This window comes from Linepithema humile, chromosome 1, assembly GCF_040581485.1.
Source record: "Linepithema humile isolate Giens D197 chromosome 1, Lhum_UNIL_v1.0, whole genome shotgun sequence".
Taxonomy (NCBI): Eukaryota; Metazoa; Arthropoda; class Insecta; order Hymenoptera; family Formicidae; genus Linepithema; species Linepithema humile.
This window is the reverse complement of record NC_090128.1, coordinates 352,575-377,584: the sequence shown is the minus strand read 5'-3', so window position 1 is coordinate 377,584 and position 25,010 is coordinate 352,575. Positions and strand designations below refer to the sequence as shown.

The following is a 25,010-nucleotide window of genomic DNA, read 5'->3' as shown; positions in this document are numbered from 1 at the left end:
ATTTTAATGATAATTATGTGAATGGACCGATTCTCTGGAAATGTGCAGAACTCAGACCCTAGAGATCTATTTGTGTTTTTTTGTATCTTTTAGGAACTTAATAAACTTTAATTTTTAAACGATAAAAAGAAAGATAGTTTCTATAATTTCGAATGTAAAAATTAAATTTTTTTATTTATCTGAAGGGGAGAGAGAAAGAAAGAGAGCGAGCGAGCACGCGCGCGCGTGTGCGTATGTGTGTGTGTGTGTGTGTGTGTTAATATATACAAAAATTTGAAATAAGTATAAAAAACTTTATTATATGCAATTAAATATATTATTTCTTTAAATATTGCTTATATAAAAAAACAACTTATTTATTCTAATCTTTAGGTTATATACATTATCTGATTCGCAGTTTTGTTTTTCGGTAAAGCAAATTTGAAAGATTATTTTTTCGGTTCTTGTTGCAACCATTTCAAGCATATTGCTTTAATCGCACTTTGACCAAGCCTATCTGACTCTTTCAAAATTCTTCTTATATCTTGCGCTCTAGAATGTTTAACAGCAAGTAGATATGCAGCCTTTAATTGTTTGCTTTCAATATACGCATTTATCTGAAAAAAAGAGCATTATAAGATACATAAACAATGCATTAAGTCTTTCGGAGTATAGATGTAATCGAAAGTTATCTTACTCTAAGTTCCGTATCAGTTATCAGTCTGATTAAAGTATCTATGTGGTTTTTAAGAATTGGATTCTGTTCGCTATACGAACGGCTCAATAATAATTTTACGCAATGCGTTAAGACATGATCGGAAACGATATGGGCATTAGGCGTTCCAGAGCTGCGGCAGCACTTGATCAATTGCTCAATCGCAGCTACGTTATTTTTTAAAGCTAACACATGACCAGCCAAAGAATACACCTTCTGCTGAGGAAGATTATAATCTGCAACAGTGCAATATTGTCAAGCCATTAGTTTACTATAATAAAAATTTACAATTGCTATTTGTTCTTTTATGTTTAAATTTATTATTTACATAGTGCAAAAATAGGAGAGAAAAGTCACACAAATGCGAAACTGCATCACCCACCTTGCATTATTCTAAAAGCTATGCCAAATCCTTCGCCGATGTCACGGCCACACAATATAGCTAGAACAGCCAAGTGTATCTTTTCTTGTTGATTGCCAAATAATGTAGGCAACTGAGGTGTCTGAGAGCTATCGCTATCGATGTCCGGAAAGAGGCTTAAAAATTTGGCTGCCGCTCTTTCTTCTCTCTCACAGTTGGCCAGAAATTTCGCAATTTCCATCTGCCTGCATATGGTATTTATATGCCTGTCTATCTTCGACGGCTCTATCTCCAGAACACCCTGGTCGCTTTGAACGGAGCTCGTGCTCTTTCTTCTTTTGCTCAAACTCTCGATATGTAATTCTGACTCCAAATGTTTTTGCGCGTCTTGCAACAGATGCGCCTTGTGGTGTAGATCTGAATAAGTGTTCGTCTCATTGATGTAAAAACGGATACATGTCATCGATGCTCTTACGCAATCTCTCATGAAGAGCTGTATCTGATACAAGATGTGCCAATATTGTTTCCTTTCCATAAAGTGACAGACAGATATCAAGTACTTCCTCCAAATGAGTAGAGCGGAATCCTTCGCCTTCATTGCGTCGTGAAGCCTCTCGGTGTCGCCATTCTTCAAGCAATACAAGTAAACTCCATTGAGAAATAAGTCGCATTCTAAATCATTCTCCAAAACATACGCCAGGCATTTATCGAATTCTACATGCTTCAGGAAGAACTGCAAGATAGAGCTGTGGCTTCCGTATGTCAATAGGTAGTACAGATTCTCCTGATAGTAAACCGTTTGATTGGCGGGAATTAGATATTTAGCGTTAAACTGATTTTGACTAACAGCTTTCAGACTGTTGAGCGTCTGCAAGATTTCCTGCGCCGCGTCGGGTTTAGACTGAGACGGATATTGCGTTCGGAATCGGTGCACGCTCAAGTTATCTAGTATTTGCAGAATTTCCGTAAGTAACGGTGGATCTTTGAGCGGCCGGCACTTGAGATGCTCATTTCTCTTCGAATGACCGCTAGCTTCGCTCGCTCTTCTTTTCTCATCCAAATGTATTTCTTTCGTCTTGATCGGAGACATGGATTCTTTGGATAGAACAACCCAATCACCGAAATCTTCGTTTTCCACAATTTTGTCGAGGCAATGATGAAACTTCTCTCTCGCCTGGTCCAGATATCCCACCTTCAGGCAAGCCTTTCCCCACGCAGCCCACACACCTTGCGTATCCAGCCCCGCTTTCGTGCTGACGTCCAGCGCTAATGTCCACTGCTCCTTTTCGGTGAGGAGATCGCGCAGTTTCCGTAGCGTGTGCTCGTCCAAATCGTCCGACGGTATGAGAGCCAGACAATCAGATCGGACCAGGGTCGCGATGAGATCCACCTGCGAGAGGAAGCGATCGCAATGCGCGAGCCCGGTGTTGAAGCCGAGCTTAGCGCATTTCACCTTAACCGCGACCAATAGAGAGCGTATCATTTTGATGATCACCGCGTGATCGACTTCCGGATTTATTCTGCCACCGCTATAGGGTTGGAGCAATTCCTTCATTTCGTCGCAACGGTCTAGCAAAAAGCTGTGTGATACATACATCACTGTTATTATTTCGTTTTTTCAACAAATCAAAATTTCAGATTATTTTAATGTAGTAATTCTACATTTTAAACTAAATTTGAAAGTTATCATATACCTGGTATACATTTTGTGATCGGAGTGCAAGTTGAGGATAGCGAGACAGAGCGAGATATTTGGCGCATACTCGAACGAGAACTCTTCCCTTATCGTACGATTGTGTTTCTCGTCTCTCGTCAATCGCCAGTAATCGAACACCTCGCTGCTGGACGTCGACGGGGCGTCTTGCGCTGCGCGCATCTGCAGTACCGTTTGACGTTTGCAATCGTCGCACACGCGTACCAGCACAGAACTGGGATAACCGGCGACCTGCATGCGATGCTGAGAGCACACGGCGCAAACGACGCGACCGCATCGCCGACAATGGTGTCGTCTATTGAACATGGAAAATATTACAGCCTCGCAACAACTGCATTCTCTCGCCTGAAACGAAGAAACAGTTTTATCATACGACCGTGATAACTGGAATGTAATCGAAATAAGGATCAAGTATTTTCATTTCGAATAATTTTAAAGCCAATTTGGCTGAAAGAAGATTTACAAGTTATTGAATTGCTTTAGGAGAATTACCCTATCGTTGGGCACCCATTCTTCCTTAGTGGGCACATTAACAGGCATAACAAACTCGTTGTTTTCCGCATCGAGATTAACCGGTGGAATATTTTTGGTTTTACTCTCGACGCTGTCGCATTGAAGCGATACGCGAAAGTCGAGCGCTTTCTTGGCGTAAAATCGTATAATTATGTCAAAATTGCGGATTCCTACATCGAGATGCTGTAAACTCTCGTGTAATGTGTTCACAATCTTTTGAATACTTTCAAATTTACAATTCATCAACAATTGCTCCAACATTAGCAACGGTTCTCTTATCAAATGGATATATAGCACTCTGTCTTTGCTTTCCAGTATTTTCAAGATTTCGACTCCCACTAAAGTCTTCCGATATTTCGCTTGCTCCGTCGCTCTGCAGTGTTCGAGTAAGTAGTTGGCGACGAACTGCAACGCACTAGTGGATTCCAACTTTTTCAGAACTTCCTTGCACAGCTTCACCGATTGACTCGACGGCAACGCTTGAAGAAACTGAAATATTACACTTATTATGAAATTTTTCAGAGAAAAATATTTCAAAGATGTATACCTTTAAAGCTTGCTCAAATTCTTGCTGCTCGTTTCTCAAAAGACCGATCAAAAAGTCTTGCATCACGATGGGTTGTATCTCTAGAGAGAATGCTTGGCACTCCAGCCATTCCAAGCACAACTCGTACTGATCCGCGATGACCAAGGACTTGATGATCTCGAACGAATCGACCCTCTCTGTGCAATACACGACGTCGTGCCACGTGCTGTTCGATTTACTCACGCAGTACGGGACCATCTTGTGGAAAATCGTTATTCTGCACAAGACGCCATTCATCCGATGCTTGCAGTGTGCTGGCAGCTTGTGATTATCTTCGTGCTGCAACGCGTGAAGCAACGCGTGCTCGCATACATTCATGGGCCACTTGTTAACATTGTGCAATATCGTCTGCGCCAATATATGTATATCCTTGATCTGATACAAATGCTGCAGCATTTTTGTGACAGATAGAACGCCCGGATTGGAGAGCACGTGACTCAGAATTAAATCTTTGAAGCGCTGCAGCTCCGTGTCGCATCTCACAACGCTGTCAGCCAAAGCGTTTAAAGTCTCCAAGGAGTTTTGCCAATTACCATCTTCCCCTTCGAGTTGAAAATGACGCCACAACTCTTGCGCAGGTATCGTGCCATCGTGCATAGCGGTGAGAGTTTGATTGTCCTTGAACAACGGTTTCAGCTTATCAATCCACGGTGAATTGAGGAGATTTTCGAGACACGCGGTGCGTTCTATATTGTCGCAGCTGTTCTCCGAAATGGTCGGGTTTTCATTGTGCATCCTCTGTACAAGATAAGAGAGCAGCCAACAATGGTTTTCCAGATACTGCAGCAAGCTAGGTCGCAATGTTCGAGTTTGCCAAAGTGACGTTTCCGCGGTATCTGTAATTCTAGATTGTGACACTAGATTGTGTTCGGAATATTTTAATATTACTTCATACGTATAATTGGATGCGATATATTCCACATCCTCGTTTAATACTTGGAATCCATCTATCGGAGCCGGACTCCCGTCAGCATTTGTCGCACCGATCTCGGCATTGTGTGAGAACGCGTTACGATACTGCCGCACGAGGTGAGGCAAGCTGATCTTCCGTTTCGTCGTCGGGCTACCTGCAGAACTCTCAAGCGACGCCGACGAGTAATGAGTGATATAATCGCGCACCGCGTCGTTCAAGCTTTCGTTTAACGTCTGTGTCTCGTACACCTACAATATTGAGCACATCGGTCAGATCCATCGGTTGTACGCTTATATCTCGGCGTAATAATTAATTCGTGCGTAGCTTACGCGAATCTCAGGCGTGCCGTAAAGCTCGTTAGCCATGGCGAAGATGACTCTCGGGTTCTGCATGAGATCTAAGTCTTGCCACGCCAATTCGTTGAGCTCCTCGAGCCGTGTGAAAAACTCAAAGTCATTCGTTAGGCCGCCCAGCAGCTTGGATCTGAGAGCGGCGAGTGTCACCAGGCCGAGATCGCCGACCATGTAGCCGATCGACATCAGAGTGACTGCGCGCCTCAAGCTGTCGACAGGCGGATCGTTGGACCACACGTCCAAACTTGCGTGAAGGAACATTATGTTCCAGAGATTCAAAAAGAACGTCAGCGTCTCGTCTCCCACAGATAATTCGCTGAGATCGAGAGTAACGAAGCTCGACGTCTTACTCAGCACCGTTTGCACGTCCGCACGCCTCGAAATATTTTTTAAGCACGAATTGTCTAGGCGAGATTGTCCCAAACTTACACTGTGCAGAACCAGCAGGAGTTCTGTCAATATCTCTGAAACGCATTGGTTCGGCCCTTTAACTGTGACGTTCTTTACACTCTGCAAATATGATATATTCTGAGTAGATTGTATGTTATTAAGGGAGTATTTTTTGTTTAAAAAATTCAATATTTATTTTGTCTTGCATTTTTTTTTATGTATTATACGATTCGTACCGATTTATCTTCACTCTGGTTCAGTATAATGTAGCCCGAGTCCTTGATATTCCTGTAGCTCCTTTCGTTGTAAGAAAAAATGTTTGGACATGCATTTACAAGAATACTGTACATCAAGTTTACTTGCAAATTGGCAGCGACCGTTTCGAGTTTATCCGGCTCCGTCTCCAGGTCGAAAATCTGGTGTCCGAAATATCGATGCAACGGCGTCTTTAATAAATCAGACACTGTTTGCGTATTAGCATCATCTAGAACAAAGAAATTTTAGATATTATTGGTACAATATTTGTTATTTATATTTCTGTATTTCTTTATTGATTAATTAGTTTTAACTTTGAGCTAAATGAACAAACTTACTGATTCCCGGAATAATGGTGCACACAAGTTGCAAATGAGAATAAATATTTTGAAGATATTTTTGATCGTTATTAAAAATATTCGACATTTTCTTTATCACTTTCAATCCTAGAGTACAATTATTATTGTGAGATTGCGACTCGGCTATCTTCGTTCTTTCAAAGTCTTTGAAGGTGCAATAATTATTCTCGAAGTCGTTCCAAATCGCGTTTGTTTCTCTCCATTCCTTCACGGACAATGGAATTCTGGCATCACACAGTATATCAGTCACAGACATATTACTCTTGTTTTCGTAAAACAATTGATAGATTTTTGAAAACAAACTCGTGTATTCCGTGCCATCAAATGTTTTACACGATTTCAAGTACTTCATGGCCACATCGCAGAGATTACTCGAGATCTGATACGTGTGCCCTGTAGTTAGACTCAGATCGAGCACGCTGAGAGTCAGCATCTCGGTGCTATTCAGAATATCCGTATTTAACATCCGCAAATTTGCCTCCTGAGACGCGAGAAATGTCTCGAGTTGATTGATGTGTCTGGAGGATTGTACACCTTCTTGTGCAGCCAGTCTTATATTCTGTAAATAAGTCACAACATTTTATATCTATGACGCTTAGGAATTTCTATGATACGACATCTCACCTCTAAAGTGGAAGTCGTTAAATTTTCTTTAGCAGAGTCTGTTGTATCTAGAGTACAAACATATTTTAACGTATCCTTTTTGAACGTATGAACCGCTTCCGAAAATCGAACTTCGCCATCTAATTGCGTGTTTTCCATATGGAACATCTGAGAAACAAAATAAACGAAATTACGACGAAATTACGACTCCAAAAATAAAATGTTGTATCAAAAAGCAACAGTGTTTCTATTGATAATCCAGATTCGTATCTTGCAAGCACTTTCTCATGCAGTTAAGCACTTGGAATAAATTTTTTCTACTCTATGATTTAAACGTTGTAATATTTCAATTAAAATTATAATTATTGTAGATTGATGTGCGGGATACAAAAGTGTTTGAGATCGCATTGGACGATATGAATTATGACGAGGAGAGCGAAAATGAAATGATTCAATCGGCCGATCTTGCGGATTTGAAACTCACGGAGGACGAGGACAGATACAAACCGTTACATTCCCATGTAAAGTATTACAACGAGCGTAATGTTGAAAATAAAAAACAGTTTTCGAATGTACTCCCCTACTTGCAACCGTATGCGGAAGAGATATTTAATTTGGAGCGAGAAGACAAACCATTTATTGCTGGCTTCAAGCGTGAATTAAACAAAGTAAGCATCTCATTCATTTCAAAGTTTTTCATAAAATCTCTTGTATTCAATCTATCTTTTAAATTAGTATTTCACCAAGTCCACGAAGCGGACTTTCCAGAATCTGAAAAGAAATAGTGCGACAAATGCAGGTACTAATTAAAATGCACGCGACAAGTCCGCGTTGTGTCATACGTTAATAAATATTTGTACGATAAAGGGAGAAAAATACAAAGGACATTCTTTTACCGGCAAATACACAGATGAAAATGCAAAAAGAGTGAAAAGAGCAAAACGCGATGAGATAGAGGATAGTTATGAGACGACGTTGGGTGAGGAGATGGATTTTTTCAAAGTGATAAGAGACAGGAATGAGACAGTACACTTTGGGGAAGCGCAAACGACGCATATGCAATATGACACGTACGAATACAGTGAAGAAACCACGAGTGAAGATATTCCGAATTGGCCTTTGACCAAAAAATCAACTCTCGTAGATACCGAAAGTCCCTACGAAGAGCCGTACGATTATGAAAAGTTCAAGATGGAATACGAACAGCAGCTGGATTACGACATAAGGCATGGAAAAGCATTGAATTATACCGAAAAAGAAGACTTGGAAGACACGCCAAAAAAAACGTTGGAAAGAATAATAGACCTGAAACGACCCAAGAACTGTACGAAGGAAGAGTTGAGTCAGATCGGAATTAAAGCGATAGAATGCCTCATATACGATTATCGGCGTACGAAAGATGTGGCGACTATGAAGAAAGTCCTATCGAGGACGTGGTTAGTTCTCAGAGTTTGGTTGTTGATTTACTTTTGCCTAGCGATTCCCTGCTGGTGTCAAAGAGGTAAGTTATCAGCCACGGTGTTTCTGTAGAAAAACACTTTTTTTTAATTGTTATGAAATTAATACGACTGATATTAATTATTATTGATATCGCGTATTATTTCATTTTACTAATAAAATATGTATTATATTTCAGGATGGTGCTGCTGCTGTTTCCGTTGTAAATTCTGCTTTCCGCGAGAGAGGATTTTATCTGCCAAACAATATTACACGATGAATCCACCTGGCATTTTTGTCAAGGATTTGAAGAAAGAGGAAGATGTGAGAGAGCCTATTAAATATGAAGCTACTGAATACGAGCGTCACGCATACGAAACATTCGAAGCTGCGATAATGAATGTATAAAGTATTAATTGAAAAAATCGGTAAGTCATAGAGGCACAATTGCCAATTGTCGAGCTATTTGCTCTGTTTTGATTTCTAATTTTCAAGAAAAAGGCATAATAATTATATACATGCACTATTACACAAAGCGATATTACCTCGATTACTTCCTGTGCCTTTCGAAGATCGCGTCTCCATAAACAATGCAAGACCAAACTTTCTTTCGAGGCCAACATTAAATTGATCAAGGATGGTTTATCCTTCATCATCGAAGAATCCGCCATAGTTATAGTGCGTTTGGAACGTTTTCTGCGTTTGGTGCTGCTACTCAATAAGCCAGATTCCGAACTGCTGTCGGATTTAATTTTCGTCTCATCCGATGTTGTATCTTCTTTGTAAAAGAACAGGTCTTCCTTTATGCGATATGGAAAACTTGGCTTCGGCGAGATTACAGAGTCCGATTCATTCGTAACAAAAATATGATCAGACTCATTTTGTGGAATACCGACGTTTTCGATAAAATGAGGCCTTGCGTAAAACTGCAATCTCCATCGTGCATCCATCATCGCAAACTTAAGAATGGATATGCTTTCGCAAAGTTTTTCCGCCTCCACGTGCCGTCCAAGCTCTTTCTGTTTATCAATCTCTTGTATTGCGACTAAAATACACTCCCATAGATGATGCAACGTGTCTCTTATAATATGTTTATTAGCTATAAAACCAGATTTTTCATGCTCTGCTGATTTATTGACACCCATGTTTTCAAGCGATATATCGCAATTGTCATCTTTGGAATTGGCATTTGCAAAATCTTCATAACGCAAGAATAATAATGAAAATATGCACTCCATCGTTTCTATCCTTAATATCAGTGGGAACAAGGAAGATAAATATGATACCATGTCAGTGAAATATTCAGCAATCTGTTTACATTCTGTGTTGTAAAACTCGCCTAATAAAATAGCTTTTAAAGCACTTACTATGCAACAATATGCCTGAAAGGTTTCAAATTGAGAAGAATCCTTTAACAAATTTTGAATGGCACTGTGATCCTGATCATGTACATTTGTTGTCATGTTGAGGATCGAAAGTACATTATGTTTTTGCAGAAGAGAAAGAATTTGCTTCACAGACACTGTTTGTTCAGTTGCATCAGATTTCAAACTTTTTAGTTCCTCAGTATCCAATTTCACTCTTGTAAAATATCTTTTCTTCCAATGTAAAATATATTCCACAATTCTAATGTGACTTTTTAAAAGCACATATAACTTTTCTAAGTTGTAATCACTATGTAAATCAGGATAACATTTCTTTAAGAGAAATTTGATAGATTCACAGATAAAAATGCCATTCTCACAACTTTCAAGCGAATTCAGTTCTTCTTCTGGACAATTGTCTAGTATTTTAAATAATAAAATTGGGTATAATCTCTTTAACAAATCATTTGATAACAATAATTCAACTTCACTATATTTCCTTTTCATAGTTAAAATGTGACATATGTCCTGAAACATACAAATTTGTTGTAATAGCATTATAAATAGTTTAATCGATTAAAGTAAAAAAAAATGCTTAAAATATCAAATTTACCAAAATATCTTTCAACCAGTGTAGTTTCCTGATACATATTTTTTTAAGCAATTCTCGTTGGCACAAAAGTATCTTGGAATCTTCTGTTAATTTAAATATACTTTCGCTAATTTTATATGCTGTGGATAAAGTAGTAACACTTTCAGCACACGTGTGTGTTTCATTACAAAGTGTCAACCATGCGATGAATAGTTTCTCATTTTTTCGTGAATATAATGCAAGTTCAATATCCTTAACATGATGCAGTTTTGAAAGCGTGGGATAAATCATTTTTAGAAATTCAATTTCTGCATCTGTATCTATCTCCATTTTTGACAAAAGACACAGAATAGTTTGTAAAGGATTGCCATGAATAGCTGGATTAGTTTGCGAAGAACAGGTTTCAAATGCTTCATGGCTGGAGTACCAATTCCTTCTAACTGGAATGTATTCTAGACACAATTTCAATGTAGAAAAATATATATTTTGTAAATCACTGGCAATATCGCATGCATTTGAGGCTGCTGATATTAATTTATTTATAATCCAACACACAATATTGGGATGAACAAGTATATTTTCTTTCAGGAATGCAAGAGTCTCTTGAGATATACTGCCTAAAGTTTCTTTCGTGTTATGGCTTATACTTGTATTCTGAAGAAATACTAATAATTCCTGAAAGATAAGTTTTGTTTAAAGAAATCTTGTTTGGCCTTTTATTTTAATTTCTTTAAAAAACATGCTACAAATTGTAAAAACAAATTTATGAAAATACCTTATATAAATAATCTGATATATCGCCACATAGATCAAAGGCATTTTTCACTTGTATGTAATCAAGCTGTGTTTGAATATTGCGATGTATGTTACAGTCGACGTTCGACGACTTGTTGGCCACAAGTTTCCACAATAATGTATAGGCGATCCATTGGTATTGCTCTTCATTTGGAGAATGTCTGCATATAAATATGCATCATAAAAAATGTAAAAAGAAAACTACAATGCGCAATTGATAAGAAATCATTCACTTACATCAGACTTTCGATTACATCTTCTAATTCCGTTAAATCGACAGAGCAATTGTGATGGAGTTCTTTCAAGTTGTTATCATTGTTTATTTGAAAAGCATTCAGAGATGTGTACCACAGTCGGGACGAAATGCATTTATTCAATTCCAACGTTCCTGTTTGTTTTGACATGATTTCTCTCTAGAGGCTTTTACGTGATGTACCACATTTATCACTTTGCTCATCACATTTTGTATTCTTTCTTTCTGTTTCTCTGTCTAGTTGTCAGTCTTTTGCAAGATCCAATAACACACTCTTTATTATACTATCGTATACTTTGTAGGATATAAAAAGAAAATATCAACGCGTAGAAATATAATGGAACATGATATAAAGCAATATTACGAAAATGGATAGCGTTATCAGTTGGATTTTTTACATGAATGTAACCTATTATACGCTGTGGCAAAGGTTTTGACATATCGTATCATAACTGATATTTGTACTTATAATTACGCTCACGCTTTATTAACTTTACGGCACTTCTATAAACTACTTAGTTAAGAATTCATGGATAATATAGATCTTTATTTTATTGGTAATAGATTTCTACATTATGGATTCTACTTATTGTTTTCATTAGTTTGCGACATTGGTCGTTTAATGTCGCTGATGCTGCTACAGTGTATGTGTGTGTGTGTGTGTGTGTGTGGTGTACTGTGTACTGTGTACTGTGCTTATGCTCGTGCTCAAGTGTGTTCATGCAATTTGAAAATTATAAATTATTGTTTATTTGATCGATTCTATATTTTTTTGGTCATTAGTATTGTCAATTATTTCTCAAATTACAAGATAAATATTGATAATAATATAATTATAAAAAAATCTAAATATCCAAGAGCGTCTAACCTTCTATATTTTATTTGGAAGATAACGCGCCGGTTATTTGGAAAATACTGCTGCATTAATACAGCAATGTGTCACGGATGATATTTATAATTAAATACGGATTAATGAGAAATTAATGACCATCTGGTAGGTAAATTTTCTTTTATTTATTTATCAAATTGTCTTTCATCACTCATTCAAATTTCTTAGGCTCAACACACAATAGAGAAAATATTAGGAATAGGAATAAATATTAAATATTAGGAATAGGAAATTTGAATTGTTTCCTATTCCTTATATTTTCTCTATTGTGCGCGCGTTGGACCTTAATATATTTTATAATTTTTACAGCAATCACTGAATATAGAATGGACAGGACTCTAAACAGATTGTTTCGATTATATCCAGTAGCACGCAATTGGACCATTCTTTCAAATTATATAACGCCATTACAATCGATGCAGAGCATGTCACGAACATGTAGTTTGACAGGTATTCCAATGCTTTTGACACATTTTTAATGTAAGCATACTACATCAATAATAACTGTTTTGCAGATTATACACAGCTGGAAGATGTTGCTCAACCATTAATAAAGAGCGCCAAATTACCATATCAATTTATGAAAATATTAGACAAAGCTGCACAGAAATCTACAAACATGACTGTGCGTGAAGCTGTTAGTACAATGTCTGCATTGTATGATATATCTAAATATACATATAAAGACATACATATGAAGCATACAGAGAAAGTCGAAACGCACACAGGCTTTATAAACCTATGTGATGTACTGAATAGAAATATCAGAGACATGAAAAGACATGATATTATCGAAATTCTGAAAATATTATCATTTTTAAATATTCCTAGCAACAGCGTTTTAATTCAGTCTCTGCTGCAAATGATTCGCGCAAACATAAATGAGATGTCTCTTTATGAAATAATATTTACAGTTTTTCTATTAAAAAAGATGGATAGTACACCGTTGAGAGATGCTCTGCTGATAGCTTTGCCTCTGGTGTTTGAGACACATTTTTTCACTAAACTACAATCGGATGATGTAACTATCTTAAACTGGTCGATAAGATTTATAAATGAATTTAATATAAAAAATCAAGAAGTATACAATATATTATTCAAATCATTGCTGATGCATGAAAATAATATAGCTCCAAAAACAGCTTGGTCTATCTTTCTTAATTTATGTCAAGTTTCTTATCTACCTCCAATAGCTTTTGATGTATTGGCCAATATACAACAGATTCTTATAACTAACGCAAAAGAATTTAGTATCACAAAGATAATTAAGACGCTCAGCAGTCTACAGTTTGTCGTTGCAATGAAGTATGTATCAGAAGATTCTTACATCGAGGCTCCTGTTTTCTTTACTGTAGCTGCAATGTTAGAAGCGAGAAGTTGCGTGAACTTTTTTCTTACGGTGTTGAGTCAGTTTTTTCTTTTTCATTTTCTTTTGAGGAAGCAGGAGTCTTGATATCTAACGCTGTGAAAAGATAGCACATTTTTAACAATGTATTGTTGTTACAGCAAAACACATGGATACAAATTCTACAATGAAGCATTGGTGGATGCTCTCGTCAATTCAGCATTGTCCTCGGATATCAATTTCCACAGTGGTATTCATTTACTCAAACTGTTGAATAATCTAAATTATGCACATATACCCCTCTTGGAGTATTTGGCAGCAAAATGCTTCGAACAGCCAGATCTACTGAAAGATGCAACCTATATAAAACTGTTCAGTTTCTTAGAAGGTTTTATTTATGCCGATTACAAGCCGGTATTTTGGGATACTATACGAGATGCGATATTGGCGAATCAAGTGGAAAATAAATCAACCGGCAAATCTATAATTCGATTTGCTTTGTATTTGACCGCATTAGATTGTTATAGCCCGAGCTTACTCAGTAAGGTCTTCTCCTATAATATAAAAAATAATGAGGAAGCATACACAGATATTCTGGCTAGAGAAATGTTGCTTTTATATCAAAGCATTAAGACGCTGTATCCTATGTATGAGGGACCGTGGCCGTCGCAAGACACACTCGAATACATTACCAATCTTGATCCGATAATGCCCACGTTTTCCTTGAAAGCGGCGTTAGAATTGGCGTTAGGCGGTCCTCTATATATTCACAATAACTTGAAAACAAAACTGGGGCATCACATCGGTGAGTTGTGAGAACAAATTAGTGTTTTTCCGAGTAATAAATATGAGAAATTATGAGCTTCGAGTCATTTCAATTCAGCAGCAATGTGAAATTTGTCATTCTAAAGCTTTAATTATTTTAGATCATGTTGTTGTAATGAGAAAAGGGGGCTATCCTATTGCAATTAATACAATGGCACCCGATAAAATGAACATAAACTACGTTGAAGATATACAAACTCCAAGCGAGAGTCAAACGTAAGAATATTCCCAGTTTATTTAACGCATCATAATTGACTTTGTTTAAATCACCGTCGTTGATGCGTACGTTATGTTTCAGAATACTCATCTTCAATTTACCGGACACTGCGTACGCTGTGAATTCACAAAGATTAAAAAGTACATGGTCGTTAAGAATAAAGTCCGCGGAAGTATTGATAAATTCCAACACAGTTGCCATACATTCTAGTTCTTGGATGAAGCTACCAGAGTACGAAAGAGTTCCCTATCTGATGCAAGCTATAAAACTAAAGTGCGAAGATTTTTCAGTCTCTGTAAATTAGAATACTTTGTAATCAAATGTATATAAATATAAATATACAGTAAAAAAATATATATATATGTATATATATATATATATATTTTGAAAATATAAAGAGCAAAGCACTGTACTCACTTTAATAGCTAACATAAATAGATTCATTAATTCTCTTCTAAATTTACATTTTTTTGCCTTTAACAGTAAAAATATAATTTATCGCAAAAAAATGACAAGTAATCTATGTAACAATTTATTCGTATGAAAATATTTATGATACATCAACAATAAAATGTATAATACTGGATTTTTTAACTTTATCAACATTTTACAAAAAAAGTTGAGACACGAAGAAAAATTGACAAAATCCATCTTAATATAATCGTAAAAATATTTTGTACATGTAAATGAATAGTATATTTATACGGATAAAATACAAATATTATTCATTTTGTATGAAGCAAAATATCCCTTAAATCAATTCGTCTTATATAAAATATGTTATAGCTACCGTTTGTAATATATATATAAAAAGAAATCAATTGATAAAGAAACATTTTATGTGTGTGTGTGATTTCAACTGTGTGTGAAGCATCACCCGATAAAAATTGCAATTAAACTCTTGTTTAGCACCTACTAGCACCATTTCGCACATTCATCTTGGGAAATCCGAATATTATTATCATTGATTTAAACCAAATAATTTTAAAGCGTTAAAAGCGGTAGCTAGCGCGACCTGTTCTGGTGTGGTTCGCATAAACGCCGCCACCATTTCCACGATCGCCGGCAATGCACACGGTTCGTTACGTTGAAAGGTACAGTAACGATGGAGAAATGTCATGGATCGTTCAGTCAAAGCGTCCTTCACGTATGCGGGTAATTTGCTGGCTCTGGTATTAGGATACATAAACGGCGCGTCGGTCTCTACCAGGATCTTGTCTAACGGCGCCTGTCCCCCTTCCAACAACTGTCTCACACTGCTGTCAGACTTGTCTTTGCACAAGTAGCCTGTGATGCCCAGGTAAAAGCCTTTATCCAGGTAAGTCTGTGCCTCTTCCGCGGTGCCGATAAAAGAATGTATTAGAATGGGCGGCAGACGGTTCTTGTACTGACCGAGTACTTCTAGCACATCCTTCTGTGCACCTCTTTCATGTATCACTAATGGCTTATTCAATATACAGGCTAATTCTATCTGTTTGTGGAACACTGCGCGCTGCGCTTCCGGAGCGGAGAAGTCACGGCTGTAGTCCAAGCCACACTCCCCGATCGCGACGCATTCTGGATTCTTGGCTATACTTTCCAGTTCGTGTAGAGTGTCCGGATCCTCCCAGGATTTGGCGTCATGCGGATGCACGCCGGCGGTAGAGTACAGAGTTCCCGGATATATTCTAGTTAACCTGAGCGCTTCCTTGCTGGAACGAATGTTGCCTCCTATCACCATAATCTTCTGCACACCTGCATCCTTTGCTCTTTGTATTACACTATCCAGGTCCCGGCTGTACTTCTTATTTGTTAGATTGGCACCTACATCGACTATAATGTAGTTTTCATAGCATTGGGTCATGGATGAGGGAACAGCTTTCTCTTCTTCAGCCATTCCTTTAAGCTTCTGTCAAGTAACAAGCTGAAATAGAAAAGTAATAGTGAATATCAAATGAGAACAGTTGAAGAGTATTCAACTATCAACATTGTTTTATTGAAAATGACAAATATGTTATCACTCTATTACAAAATAAGAACACAGCTGACGTCTTGTTGGCAATCGAGTGTGGACTATTTTTAGAAGGCACACATATGCTCTGAAGAAACATAATTCGGAGTGAGATACGAGCTAAATATAAATTCAATCTACTTGGTGCTAACGCGGCGTTTCTTGTACTTGTAAATCAAACAGATGGAGATGTTTACACAGAGAATCTAAATGTAGAAAGTATGACTATCTGATAAGATGCAAATGCCAACGTGTATGTACATATATACGCGATAACTCTACGTAACAGGTCATCGACACATGTCATCACATAAATGAAGTGACTATGCAGCAGATCATTAAACACACAAATACCAGCGGACAAATTAAATGTAACAGGCGATTAAGTACTTAACCTACATGCGAGATGTCAAAGTTCATCAATCGAGACAAAGACATTCACAATTATGTCAAACGGGAAGAAAGTGCCGTAATGAAAGACAGCATCTTGAACGAAGAGTTAAACCGCAGCTGATACTAGATGAAACACGCGAATACTCACGCGAATTCCAACGTCCAAACACGAATTGTGTTGCAGCACTAAACACTGCTGCTGTACTCCTTGCACGATGACGAACAACGCAAATTTTTTCAGGCTCAGTCACCGCTCATTTTCGTTCCCAAGTACAGCCGCTGTTTAACACGCTCATCTTAATATTGTCACATAGCCGAACGCAGTGGAATCAAATAAGATGCGATGCACTCCAGATGCTCCAGATCAACTCTGATCTCTGATCTCTGACGGGAGTGGTGGGCCATTGCGTCGCAGAGACCATCAGTCGTGATTGGTAGACGATCCTCCTTCCTTCTAGGCGAGACAAGACAGCGTGGGTCGACCAAACGCGTGTCCGCAAAAGTGAAATATTTACTTTCGAGACTCACGTTGTGAGATATAAGTTGTTTTGCTGCTTGCAAATACAATACACCAGACTTTTTAAACTGCAAATATATTTGTTGCAGTGCCAGAATAAGGTAAGAATAATTAGATGATTTATTGATGAATGAAAATATATTGAGCAGATTGTTTATTTTACTTGCTTATAAAAGTATTATCAAAAGAATAGTAATTCTTTCTTTTTTGTTACAGCACATAAGAAATAATCAAATTGTTAAAACCATAAAGTATCTCTCGCGTATAACCTGAAGAAAAAAAGGCGGGAAATTCAGGAATCAATTATGCAGGTCAATTTTTCAATTTCGATTTTAAACATTTTTCTGAATTATTGAAGGAATTTTTAATTAACTTTACAATTGTTTTTCTTTTACAGAAAAAAGCTAGGAAGACGAGGCGTCAGCTTTTAGCTGAGAAAGCAGCGGTGCAACAGCAGTTAATCAACAAGGCTAATGCTTTGAAGGATCCTTTAGCGGCTTTAGAAATATTTCACGAATATAACACGAAAGACGATTGCACGATAAAGCTTTCCTGTGTCAGGGCGAAAGATGCACAAGAGGAATGTCTCTCTTGGATTTTTGATATTATGGAGAGAAACATGAAGGATATGTACGAAGAGTCCAATTGGGGATGGAACGCATCTGAGAAACAAACGGAATTGACAGAGGAAACAGCATGGTATTTGATAGCATCGTATAATGATAAATTTTTAGGCTTTTCACATTTTCGGTTTGACGTCGACAATGGCGATGTAGTATTATATTGGTACGTATATTATGTACATGTGTGAAAAAATAAAACTCAATTGTACGATGAGAACTTACATCTACAGCTATGAATTACAATTGGAACCATCGATCAGACGCCAAGGACTCGGCCGTTTTATGATGTCTGCCCTGGAATCCATGGCAAGTCGGAATCAGATGCTGAAGGTTGTTCTGACAGTTTTCAAGCACAATCCATCAGCAATACGATTCTTCTACACTCTCGGGTAAAGAATATTTAATTTAATAATACTATTACAAACTAATTGGCATTATACACTCTAATTGTTAAAGTTCTTTGCACTACATTATACGTAAAATGAATTTCCAACGCCATTTATGTGTATACGTGTGCATTCTGGGATTGTTTAATGTTTTTCAATAATTTATGTACAATTAGTACAAGTGTATAAAATTGTTGTGTGTGTGTGTGTGTGTGTGTGTGTGGTGTGTGTGTGCGCGCGCGTGTGTGCGTGTGTGTGTGTGCGTGTAGCCCAAGTCTATTTTACATAGTCTATAATTGACTAGTATCAAAGTATTTATGTAGTTTGTATTCTTCACATTCAATTTATTAATAATTTAATACCAAATGCGACTCTTCAATCTACATTTCACGTTTAACACGATTCTCTTTTTTATCAAATAGAAAATCTGAGAAATCGCATTTAGTGCTAAACGCATGGTTAAGATACGTTACAGTCATTCCTCCATAATGTTCAATCATATCTCAATAATATCTTACAATTAGTAATAATATTGCGTAGTCTAATGTAGTATTTTTTAAAGACTAATTGCACATGCATAAAATATAGGATTGCATTCCTCATTCACAATATGTATTAAAACAATATTAACGACGTTCAAGGCTTGGCAGACGATCGCAAATTAAAGCAGCTAAACTAGCCATGTTTTCGAATATAGATTCAAAAACACTTCGGTTGTCATCTTTTATCAATCTTCAAATGTTGTTTTAAAACACCATATATACACACATTTAATTAAAATGCTACTAAATCACAGGATTGTCATCATAAATAAATATTAAAATAGCGATAAAATTAGCATTAGAGAAAGAAACCGCATCCCACATATAAATAAAATATGCAATAATTAAAACCATAAAACAATAGCAAGCAAAAATAATAGAAGGAAGAGTAAATATACTGTTTTTACAATTTTCTATTATTTTAATGTATAATAAATTATTATATCTATGCTGCAAGTAAACTAAAATTATGCAATTATTCACTGAAAAATTTTTTCATTTTAAATACATACATCATATATATATATGTATTTTATATATATATATATATATATATATATATATATATATATTTATTTATTATATATATATGTATCATATATATATATACATATATGTAAATATATATATATGTATGTGTGTAATCTCCAAGAAATTCTCTATTGCTTAGACTATATTTGAGTCGTCTATTTGCTTGCAGCATATAAATTACGTTAAGATTTGCAAAGCAATAACATTTCCATGCATCTAATGCTGTTTCAGATATAAATTAGACAATTCGAATCCATCAGCCTCGGCGCACTTGGACTACATAATCTTGAGTAAACAAAATTTGGATAAATAAAAAGTAACGTACGCTGAATTAAATACTTGCGTCTTCGATTAGGATTGCGTTTTATGAAATAAGATTGGCAATATTTGATGCGGACACAAGTTTACGACGGGCGATTTCAGAGACGGTCCAACATTGTGGAACGTAAGGGGCGCTTTGCTTATAGTCCAATCTTCCATGTCGTTGAGAAACTTGGTTAAATCGATCTCTCCCGATTCCGACATGTTGAAACGTCGCAGGAGAGAATTGTTGAAGCAAGTGTCTAAGGCTGATTGGTGCAACACCATACCAATACCCTTGCCAGCACCCTCGGGAATGGGAAACACTCGGAAACTGATAACGCTTAAGTCTACTGGAAGATCGTATCGTAGCGGCGAGAAATGGGCGTGAAGATCAAATGGTAGAGAATTACGAGGATGTAGCGCTACCACTGGGTGCAGTAATTCTTCCGACGTTAGATGGCCGCTTAAGGATAATAATCCTGCAGGATGATCCGCTGGTGGCACTGCAGAGGGACAATTCGTCTCCTTCTTTTCCAGAATTAATGTGAACATATGATTCGTTAGCAGATTGTCCATCACGCCTTGCCCTAAGCCTCTATTGTCGTCCTGAAGTAATCTTCTATCTTGCATGATCTATTTATAAATTTGAATGGCATATACACATTCAATCTTATTAGTCTTAAAAAAAAGAATTTGTAAGAAATTATTGTCAGCGGTCTTGGTTATAGTTTAATTTTTTTTTTTTTTTTTTCGTAATCAAATAAAAGTAGACAAAGTATGGTCTTATTGACTTACCTCAAGCTGCCCGGACGCCATAGAGGCTACTCCTAACGGTTGCGCTGTGAGGATTGTTAATCTAGCTTTTTTATCCTCTATATATGCACTTGCTGCCATTGGATAGTAGTTTCCTTGCGTGGGGAGCTTGGGGAACCTTTGTCGTCGAATCATCTAAAAAATATTGACAAGTAGCACCTAACGAATATAATAATTTTGCTAAAAATCACTCTAAGATTACTATTTTTAATTCACTATATTTCCTTACGTTGAGTCCATTTAAATCCGTAAAAAATTGGTGGCCGGAAGCTATGTCTGTATTGAAACGCATTGCGAGTTCATAATTTTGCGTTTCTGTTATGTCCACCTCGTTGAGTATATGCAATCCGAGTCCGTCGCTACCCGGAGAATTGAACAGTGTACATATGTGCCGCACATGCGGTAATTCTATAAACACTCGCGATAAAATCGGTCCGGTTGTCAAATGAATGATCGCTCTGCCGTCCATAAAGACCAGATCTGGTTCCGGCTTATCAGGCAAGAATAAATAGGCGCCACTTTTGTCTTTGCCGGAACCTCTGGTACCGTATTTCACAAAGTCCAAATGCACAGGAAACGTGGCGTTGCCGACTCGCAGAGCCTTCAACAAACCAGACTTTCCGAAGGAGACGGACAGTTCTGGACGTTGAGTGATTGAGAATTCTTGCGTATGTGGTAGAATCGTCAGATGATTGAAACCGGGTATCGACGGGATGCTGATGTCGGTATTAAAGACTGTCACATTGGCCGGATACACTCCTCTGTTTTGAGAAAAGAAATATATAAATTTTTCCTTCAGCGCATCAAATCTCACACATATATATGTGAAATATTTTACATAGTAATCCAAAATGAATTAACAGTCGAACAAAGTTATTAAATATATTTTTTCCATCACTTCTTATTCATAAAAATTGTATCTCATTTACTTCGTGTATGACGCTTTGTGTAATGCGTGAACTATGTACGTAGTAACACCGAATCCTGGTACAGTGACTAGAAATGATAATTCGTATCTAGCTGCGGACAATGCAGCCGGGCCGATCCAAACGGGAGAGATTTGACATTTGACGGTCTGTCCTTTGCGGTCTGTGACTCTAACGAACGGTGTTGACACGATCAAAGTTTGCACCTTCGTTCTCTGCCGCGGGAGAGAATTGTACAGGACAACCTTTCTCGAAGGATTATCATCGCCGAGACTAAGAACGTGCCTTTCACCCGCACTTGTGTGGTGCGATCTGCAAAACGGTTACACATTATACCATTGCACTTGCGAAATACGAGTTACTTGCGAATTATTTTTATACCTAGTTTCATCTAATGAAAAATACATAGCTTCCACATCTATGGATGATATTTGTGGAGTCTTCAGCAAGTGTGTTATTGATTGTTGAAGTACGTGAGCCGAGCTATTCAATGCCATTATCATCTTCTGGGCGTAATCTATCATAACATTGTCCCTAGAGGTTCCAGTGACTCCATCATGATGTTGAAATAGAGAGTGCAGCATTCTGGCCTTGCTTAAACGAGACGCGAGACTTCCTTCCACCAGCTGATCGTTACCTCTAGCCCAAGCTATAGCAGCTAAGGCTTCTGATCCTCTCAAAGAACCCAGCAATACACGATCTAATCGTTTGTGGAAAGGCCTGTATAGATTCAAGAATTAAATTAAGACTAGAATGCTACGGCCACACACACAGAGCGCTACGCACGCTATGTTCACTATCTTTTCCAGCCACACACAAAGAAAACGTAACATGCATAGCGTAGCGCTTTGCACGGTCACTTACGATAAAGGAAGCTAAAGGAAGCTATTTTTCGTACGCATAGCAAACATAGTGAACATAGCGTGTGTGGCGCTCTGTATGGCGACAGCAGAAGTGTTAAATATGCAAATGTAAAAAAAAAAGTTTTTGTACCTAGAAGTGTAGTAACCGCTCCAATAATGATCATCTCTGTCAGAATATGTGAAAAAATCGCCGGACAAGGTTGCAAATTCATTTAAATTGCGCTTCTCTCTAACTGCTTCGAAGTAATCGCTCAGTGTCCCGAATTGTATCTCAACGTTCAAATGCTGATTGTCATTCATATAGTTGAAAAGTTTCTGGTAATTGTCATACTGAGCTTCCCACTCTGTAAGATGCGTGTACCGAAAGTCGTCGCCCAAAGGCGCGAGCACTACGTCGGTTTTAAAGAGCTGCGCCTTCTTGCGATACTGATCCAGCAAAAGCATCGCCCTCTCCGCTACATTCGCTCTAGTTATAGTCTTTGGCGGAACCTTCCACGGACAGCTGAGACCAAAGTTCTGCATCCTGTAGAAATCGAATTGGCAGCATACCTTCGGGTCCGGCCCGCATGTGTGAGGCACATCGTAACTATAAAACGGCATAACATGTGTGAATAGCTCTGTAGCGCCGTCATTGTCCCATAACTGTCTCCAGCGAAACTCTAAATTCTTGTCCTTGGCTAGTCTCTTTTTCACCGAGTAATGAACTCTCTGTATCAGAAGATTCTCCAAACCTGAACCCTTCAGGAGATACGGCATGGTGGGAGAAAGACCGAAGGGATCAATGTCCCATCCCGAATTTGGTGTGTAATCGAGATTGTACTTTAGCCACTGATGACCCTCGGTCAATTGCGTGAGCTGAGCGATCCAGTGGGACACAGACTCATCTGGCATCACCCATCCACCCGACACAATCTCCAATTGTCCGTCGTGTATCAAACGACGCACTTCGTCTCTTACTGCTTTGGATTGATCATCCCACCAGAGTTTGAAAAACGATATCTCTGCCCAGATAAATTTGCGTCGTCTGTCCTCGCCAAGTTTAGTCACCATATTGTTCAATATGCTTCTCGTTTGAAAAGTGTAGTACTTCTCAAATGTGTTCAACCATCCAGGATCATTGTGCGAATGAGGTACAACAAACACCTTTAATTTCCTGTTGGGATGCCACTGCTTCTCATCGTACGCAATATTCCAGCCCTGCTTCCAAACTCCACCATCAGGATTGTCAAATTCCAACTGTTTGTACATCTCTAACATTTGTATATCAACCTCTGGTACTTTTTGAATATTAAAATTACATGTAAGACTCTTTCTTGAACGCAATATTGTAATGTCAGAATTATTTGAATGAAAGGGTTGTATGACTGGTATAAAATTGTGCTTAATTTTTGCTGCTTGCTCTTGCAGGGCATTCATAACTTTATGATGTTTGTCAAAATCCTTTTCCAATTTAGCAAGTCTGTTCTCAAAGTGGAGCCATTGATTCTGAAAAGGATCAACACATTTATAACCTGTAGCATATTTTAATTTTCTCCAGGCTTAAATTTCTATTTTTAAAATTTTATTTCTCTGTAAAATAATAGACTGAAAAGAATCAATTTAGCATAGCAAAAACAACAGCTTAAAGCTTACATCATTCACAGAAAACTTGGGATTTTGTTCAGGTGGGAAGAGAGTTAGATCCATCACTAAATAGATCATCGCACAGCAGGCAAGAATCAAACCCACTCCAAGAATAGCTATTGTCCTTCTGGTCCGCATATTAATGTGACAAATCTTTCTTTCACATTAACTTTAAGATAATTGTAAAGCCTGCATCCAGTAGTTTATGCTAATCGATGTTGCCAGTTGATCATATTGTGTGAACATTTATGTTGTGATTAACATATCCAATTGTAACCTATTATTACAGAAAACTATACGTTAATTGAACTTATTGCAAATTTTTAATGAGCATTTTAAATCTGTAATAGAATTATGAATTACATAAAACCGGCTTGTTTTGTTCCAAAATTCGATGACTTATATTATCTCTATTGTTTTATTGTAACCATAACCATCACAATGTACATGGCGTACATGCGTGTGTAAATGCTTCTACTTTTCAAGTACATGGACCATTCTCAATGCCGGCCACGTCGGCAACGGGATGTCACCAATTCAAGCTGTAACTTCGGAATGTGACGCACAGCTGTCAACTTAAACATCACATTTAAAATCCAACTTCCGCTTTCATTACGAAACAAACTGAAACAAACGCTGATAGATGAATGCCGTAAACGCAAAGATTCTCAACCGACATCATGTCTATATGCTGGTTAAAAAAATCTAGTCAATTTTTATTAATTCATTGCGGAACACAAAACCTGTTGTTCATTTTGCATTAAACTTTACATTAAATCTTTTGCATCTGTCAAACACTTGAAAATGCCAAACTTTAAGCCATAATGTACAAATATCTAGATGTGACATCAATGATATATAGCGTTTTCGAACGAACGGATTTTGATCCATCGTGAATCAATTAATTACTATGTTAATATAAATTCAAGTCTTTTATTGGTGGAGACGATGCAATGACGTCATTAATCATCGGGATCGATTCAATAGTAAAAAGCTCATATACGCAGTATGAAGCCACTTTTATAAATTTTAGTTACTCATT

The 25,010-nt window shown here is 37.5% G+C and overlaps 6 protein-coding genes across 9 annotated transcripts; 3 read left to right on the top strand and 3 right to left on the bottom strand.

The window, feature by feature from the left end:
- Positions 1-279: 279 nt before the first annotated feature.
- Positions 280-11,810, bottom strand: Sptz (Spastizin). Its single transcript, XM_012371057.2, has 14 exons — positions 11,167-11,810; positions 10,910-11,090; positions 10,156-10,809; positions 8,724-10,070; positions 6,763-6,909; positions 6,118-6,697; positions 5,761-6,008; positions 5,111-5,644; positions 3,830-5,029; positions 3,262-3,771; positions 2,750-3,114; positions 1,077-2,635; positions 677-930; positions 280-596 (listed from the first exon to the last, which is right to left on the bottom strand). The coding sequence occupies exons 1-14, from the start codon at positions 11,331-11,333 to the stop codon at positions 429-431; spliced, it is 7,914 nt and encodes a 2,637-aa protein (XP_012226480.2). The 5' UTR covers positions 11,334-11,810; the 3' UTR covers positions 280-428.
- On the top strand, positions 7,271-10,071 carry LOC105674603 (uncharacterized). Its single transcript, XM_067348355.1, has 4 exons — positions 7,271-7,409; positions 7,477-7,540; positions 7,609-8,242; positions 8,378-10,071. The coding sequence occupies exons 2-4, from the start codon at positions 7,535-7,537 to the stop codon at positions 8,584-8,586; spliced, it is 849 nt and encodes a 282-aa protein (XP_067204456.1). The 5' UTR covers positions 7,271-7,409; positions 7,477-7,534; the 3' UTR covers positions 8,587-10,071.
- Positions 11,811-11,837: 27 nt separating the features above from the next.
- Positions 11,838-14,862, top strand: LOC105674565 (FAST kinase domain-containing protein 2, mitochondrial-like). 2 transcript variants are annotated; one of them, XM_012370977.2, is made up of 6 exons: positions 11,838-12,176; positions 12,381-12,521; positions 12,587-13,376; positions 13,578-14,221; positions 14,343-14,457; positions 14,540-14,862. In XM_012370977.2, the coding sequence occupies exons 2-6, from the start codon at positions 12,398-12,400 to the stop codon at positions 14,760-14,762; spliced, it is 1,896 nt and encodes a 631-aa protein (XP_012226400.1). In that variant the 5' UTR covers positions 11,838-12,176; positions 12,381-12,397; the 3' UTR covers positions 14,763-14,862. The 2 variants fall into 2 exon arrangements, with proteins under 2 accessions (XP_012226400.1, XP_067204412.1); XM_067348311.1 differs by having other exon boundaries at positions 11,838-12,180.
- Positions 14,863-14,974: 112 nt separating this feature from the next.
- LOC105674566 (3'-5' ssDNA/RNA exonuclease TatD) lies at positions 14,975-17,132 on the bottom strand. Of its 3 annotated transcripts, none has more exons than XM_012370978.2 (2): positions 16,990-17,132; positions 14,975-16,361 (listed from the first exon to the last, which is right to left on the bottom strand). In XM_012370978.2, the coding sequence occupies exon 2, from the start codon at positions 16,332-16,334 to the stop codon at positions 15,420-15,422; it is 915 nt and encodes a 304-aa protein (XP_012226401.1). In that variant the 5' UTR covers positions 16,335-16,361; positions 16,990-17,132; the 3' UTR covers positions 14,975-15,419. The 3 variants fall into 3 exon arrangements, with proteins under 3 accessions (XP_012226401.1, XP_067204455.1, XP_012226402.1); XM_067348354.1 differs by lacking the exon at positions 16,990-17,132 and adding an exon at positions 16,848-16,866; XM_012370979.2 differs by lacking the exon at positions 16,990-17,132 and adding an exon at positions 16,467-16,776.
- Positions 17,133-17,317: 185 nt separating this feature from the next.
- Positions 17,318-20,746, top strand: Naa40 (N-alpha-acetyltransferase 40). The gene is made up of 5 exons (XM_012370982.2): positions 17,318-17,459; positions 17,575-17,669; positions 17,756-18,144; positions 18,212-18,370; positions 19,672-20,746. Exons 2-5 carry the CDS (start codon positions 17,664-17,666, stop codon positions 19,751-19,753), a joined length of 636 nt encoding a protein of 211 aa, XP_012226405.1. The 5' UTR covers positions 17,318-17,459; positions 17,575-17,663; the 3' UTR covers positions 19,754-20,746.
- Positions 18,059-24,823, bottom strand: alpha-Man-IIa (alpha-mannosidase 2). The gene is made up of 8 exons (XM_012370976.2): positions 24,332-24,823; positions 23,978-24,245; positions 22,476-23,830; positions 21,864-22,202; positions 21,486-21,794; positions 20,786-21,317; positions 20,539-20,691; positions 18,059-20,376 (listed from the first exon to the last, which is right to left on the bottom strand). The coding sequence occupies exons 2-8, from the start codon at positions 24,104-24,106 to the stop codon at positions 19,792-19,794; spliced, it is 3,402 nt and encodes a 1,133-aa protein (XP_012226399.1). The 5' UTR covers positions 24,107-24,245; positions 24,332-24,823; the 3' UTR covers positions 18,059-19,791.
- Between the last annotated feature and the right edge of the window lie 187 nt (positions 24,824-25,010).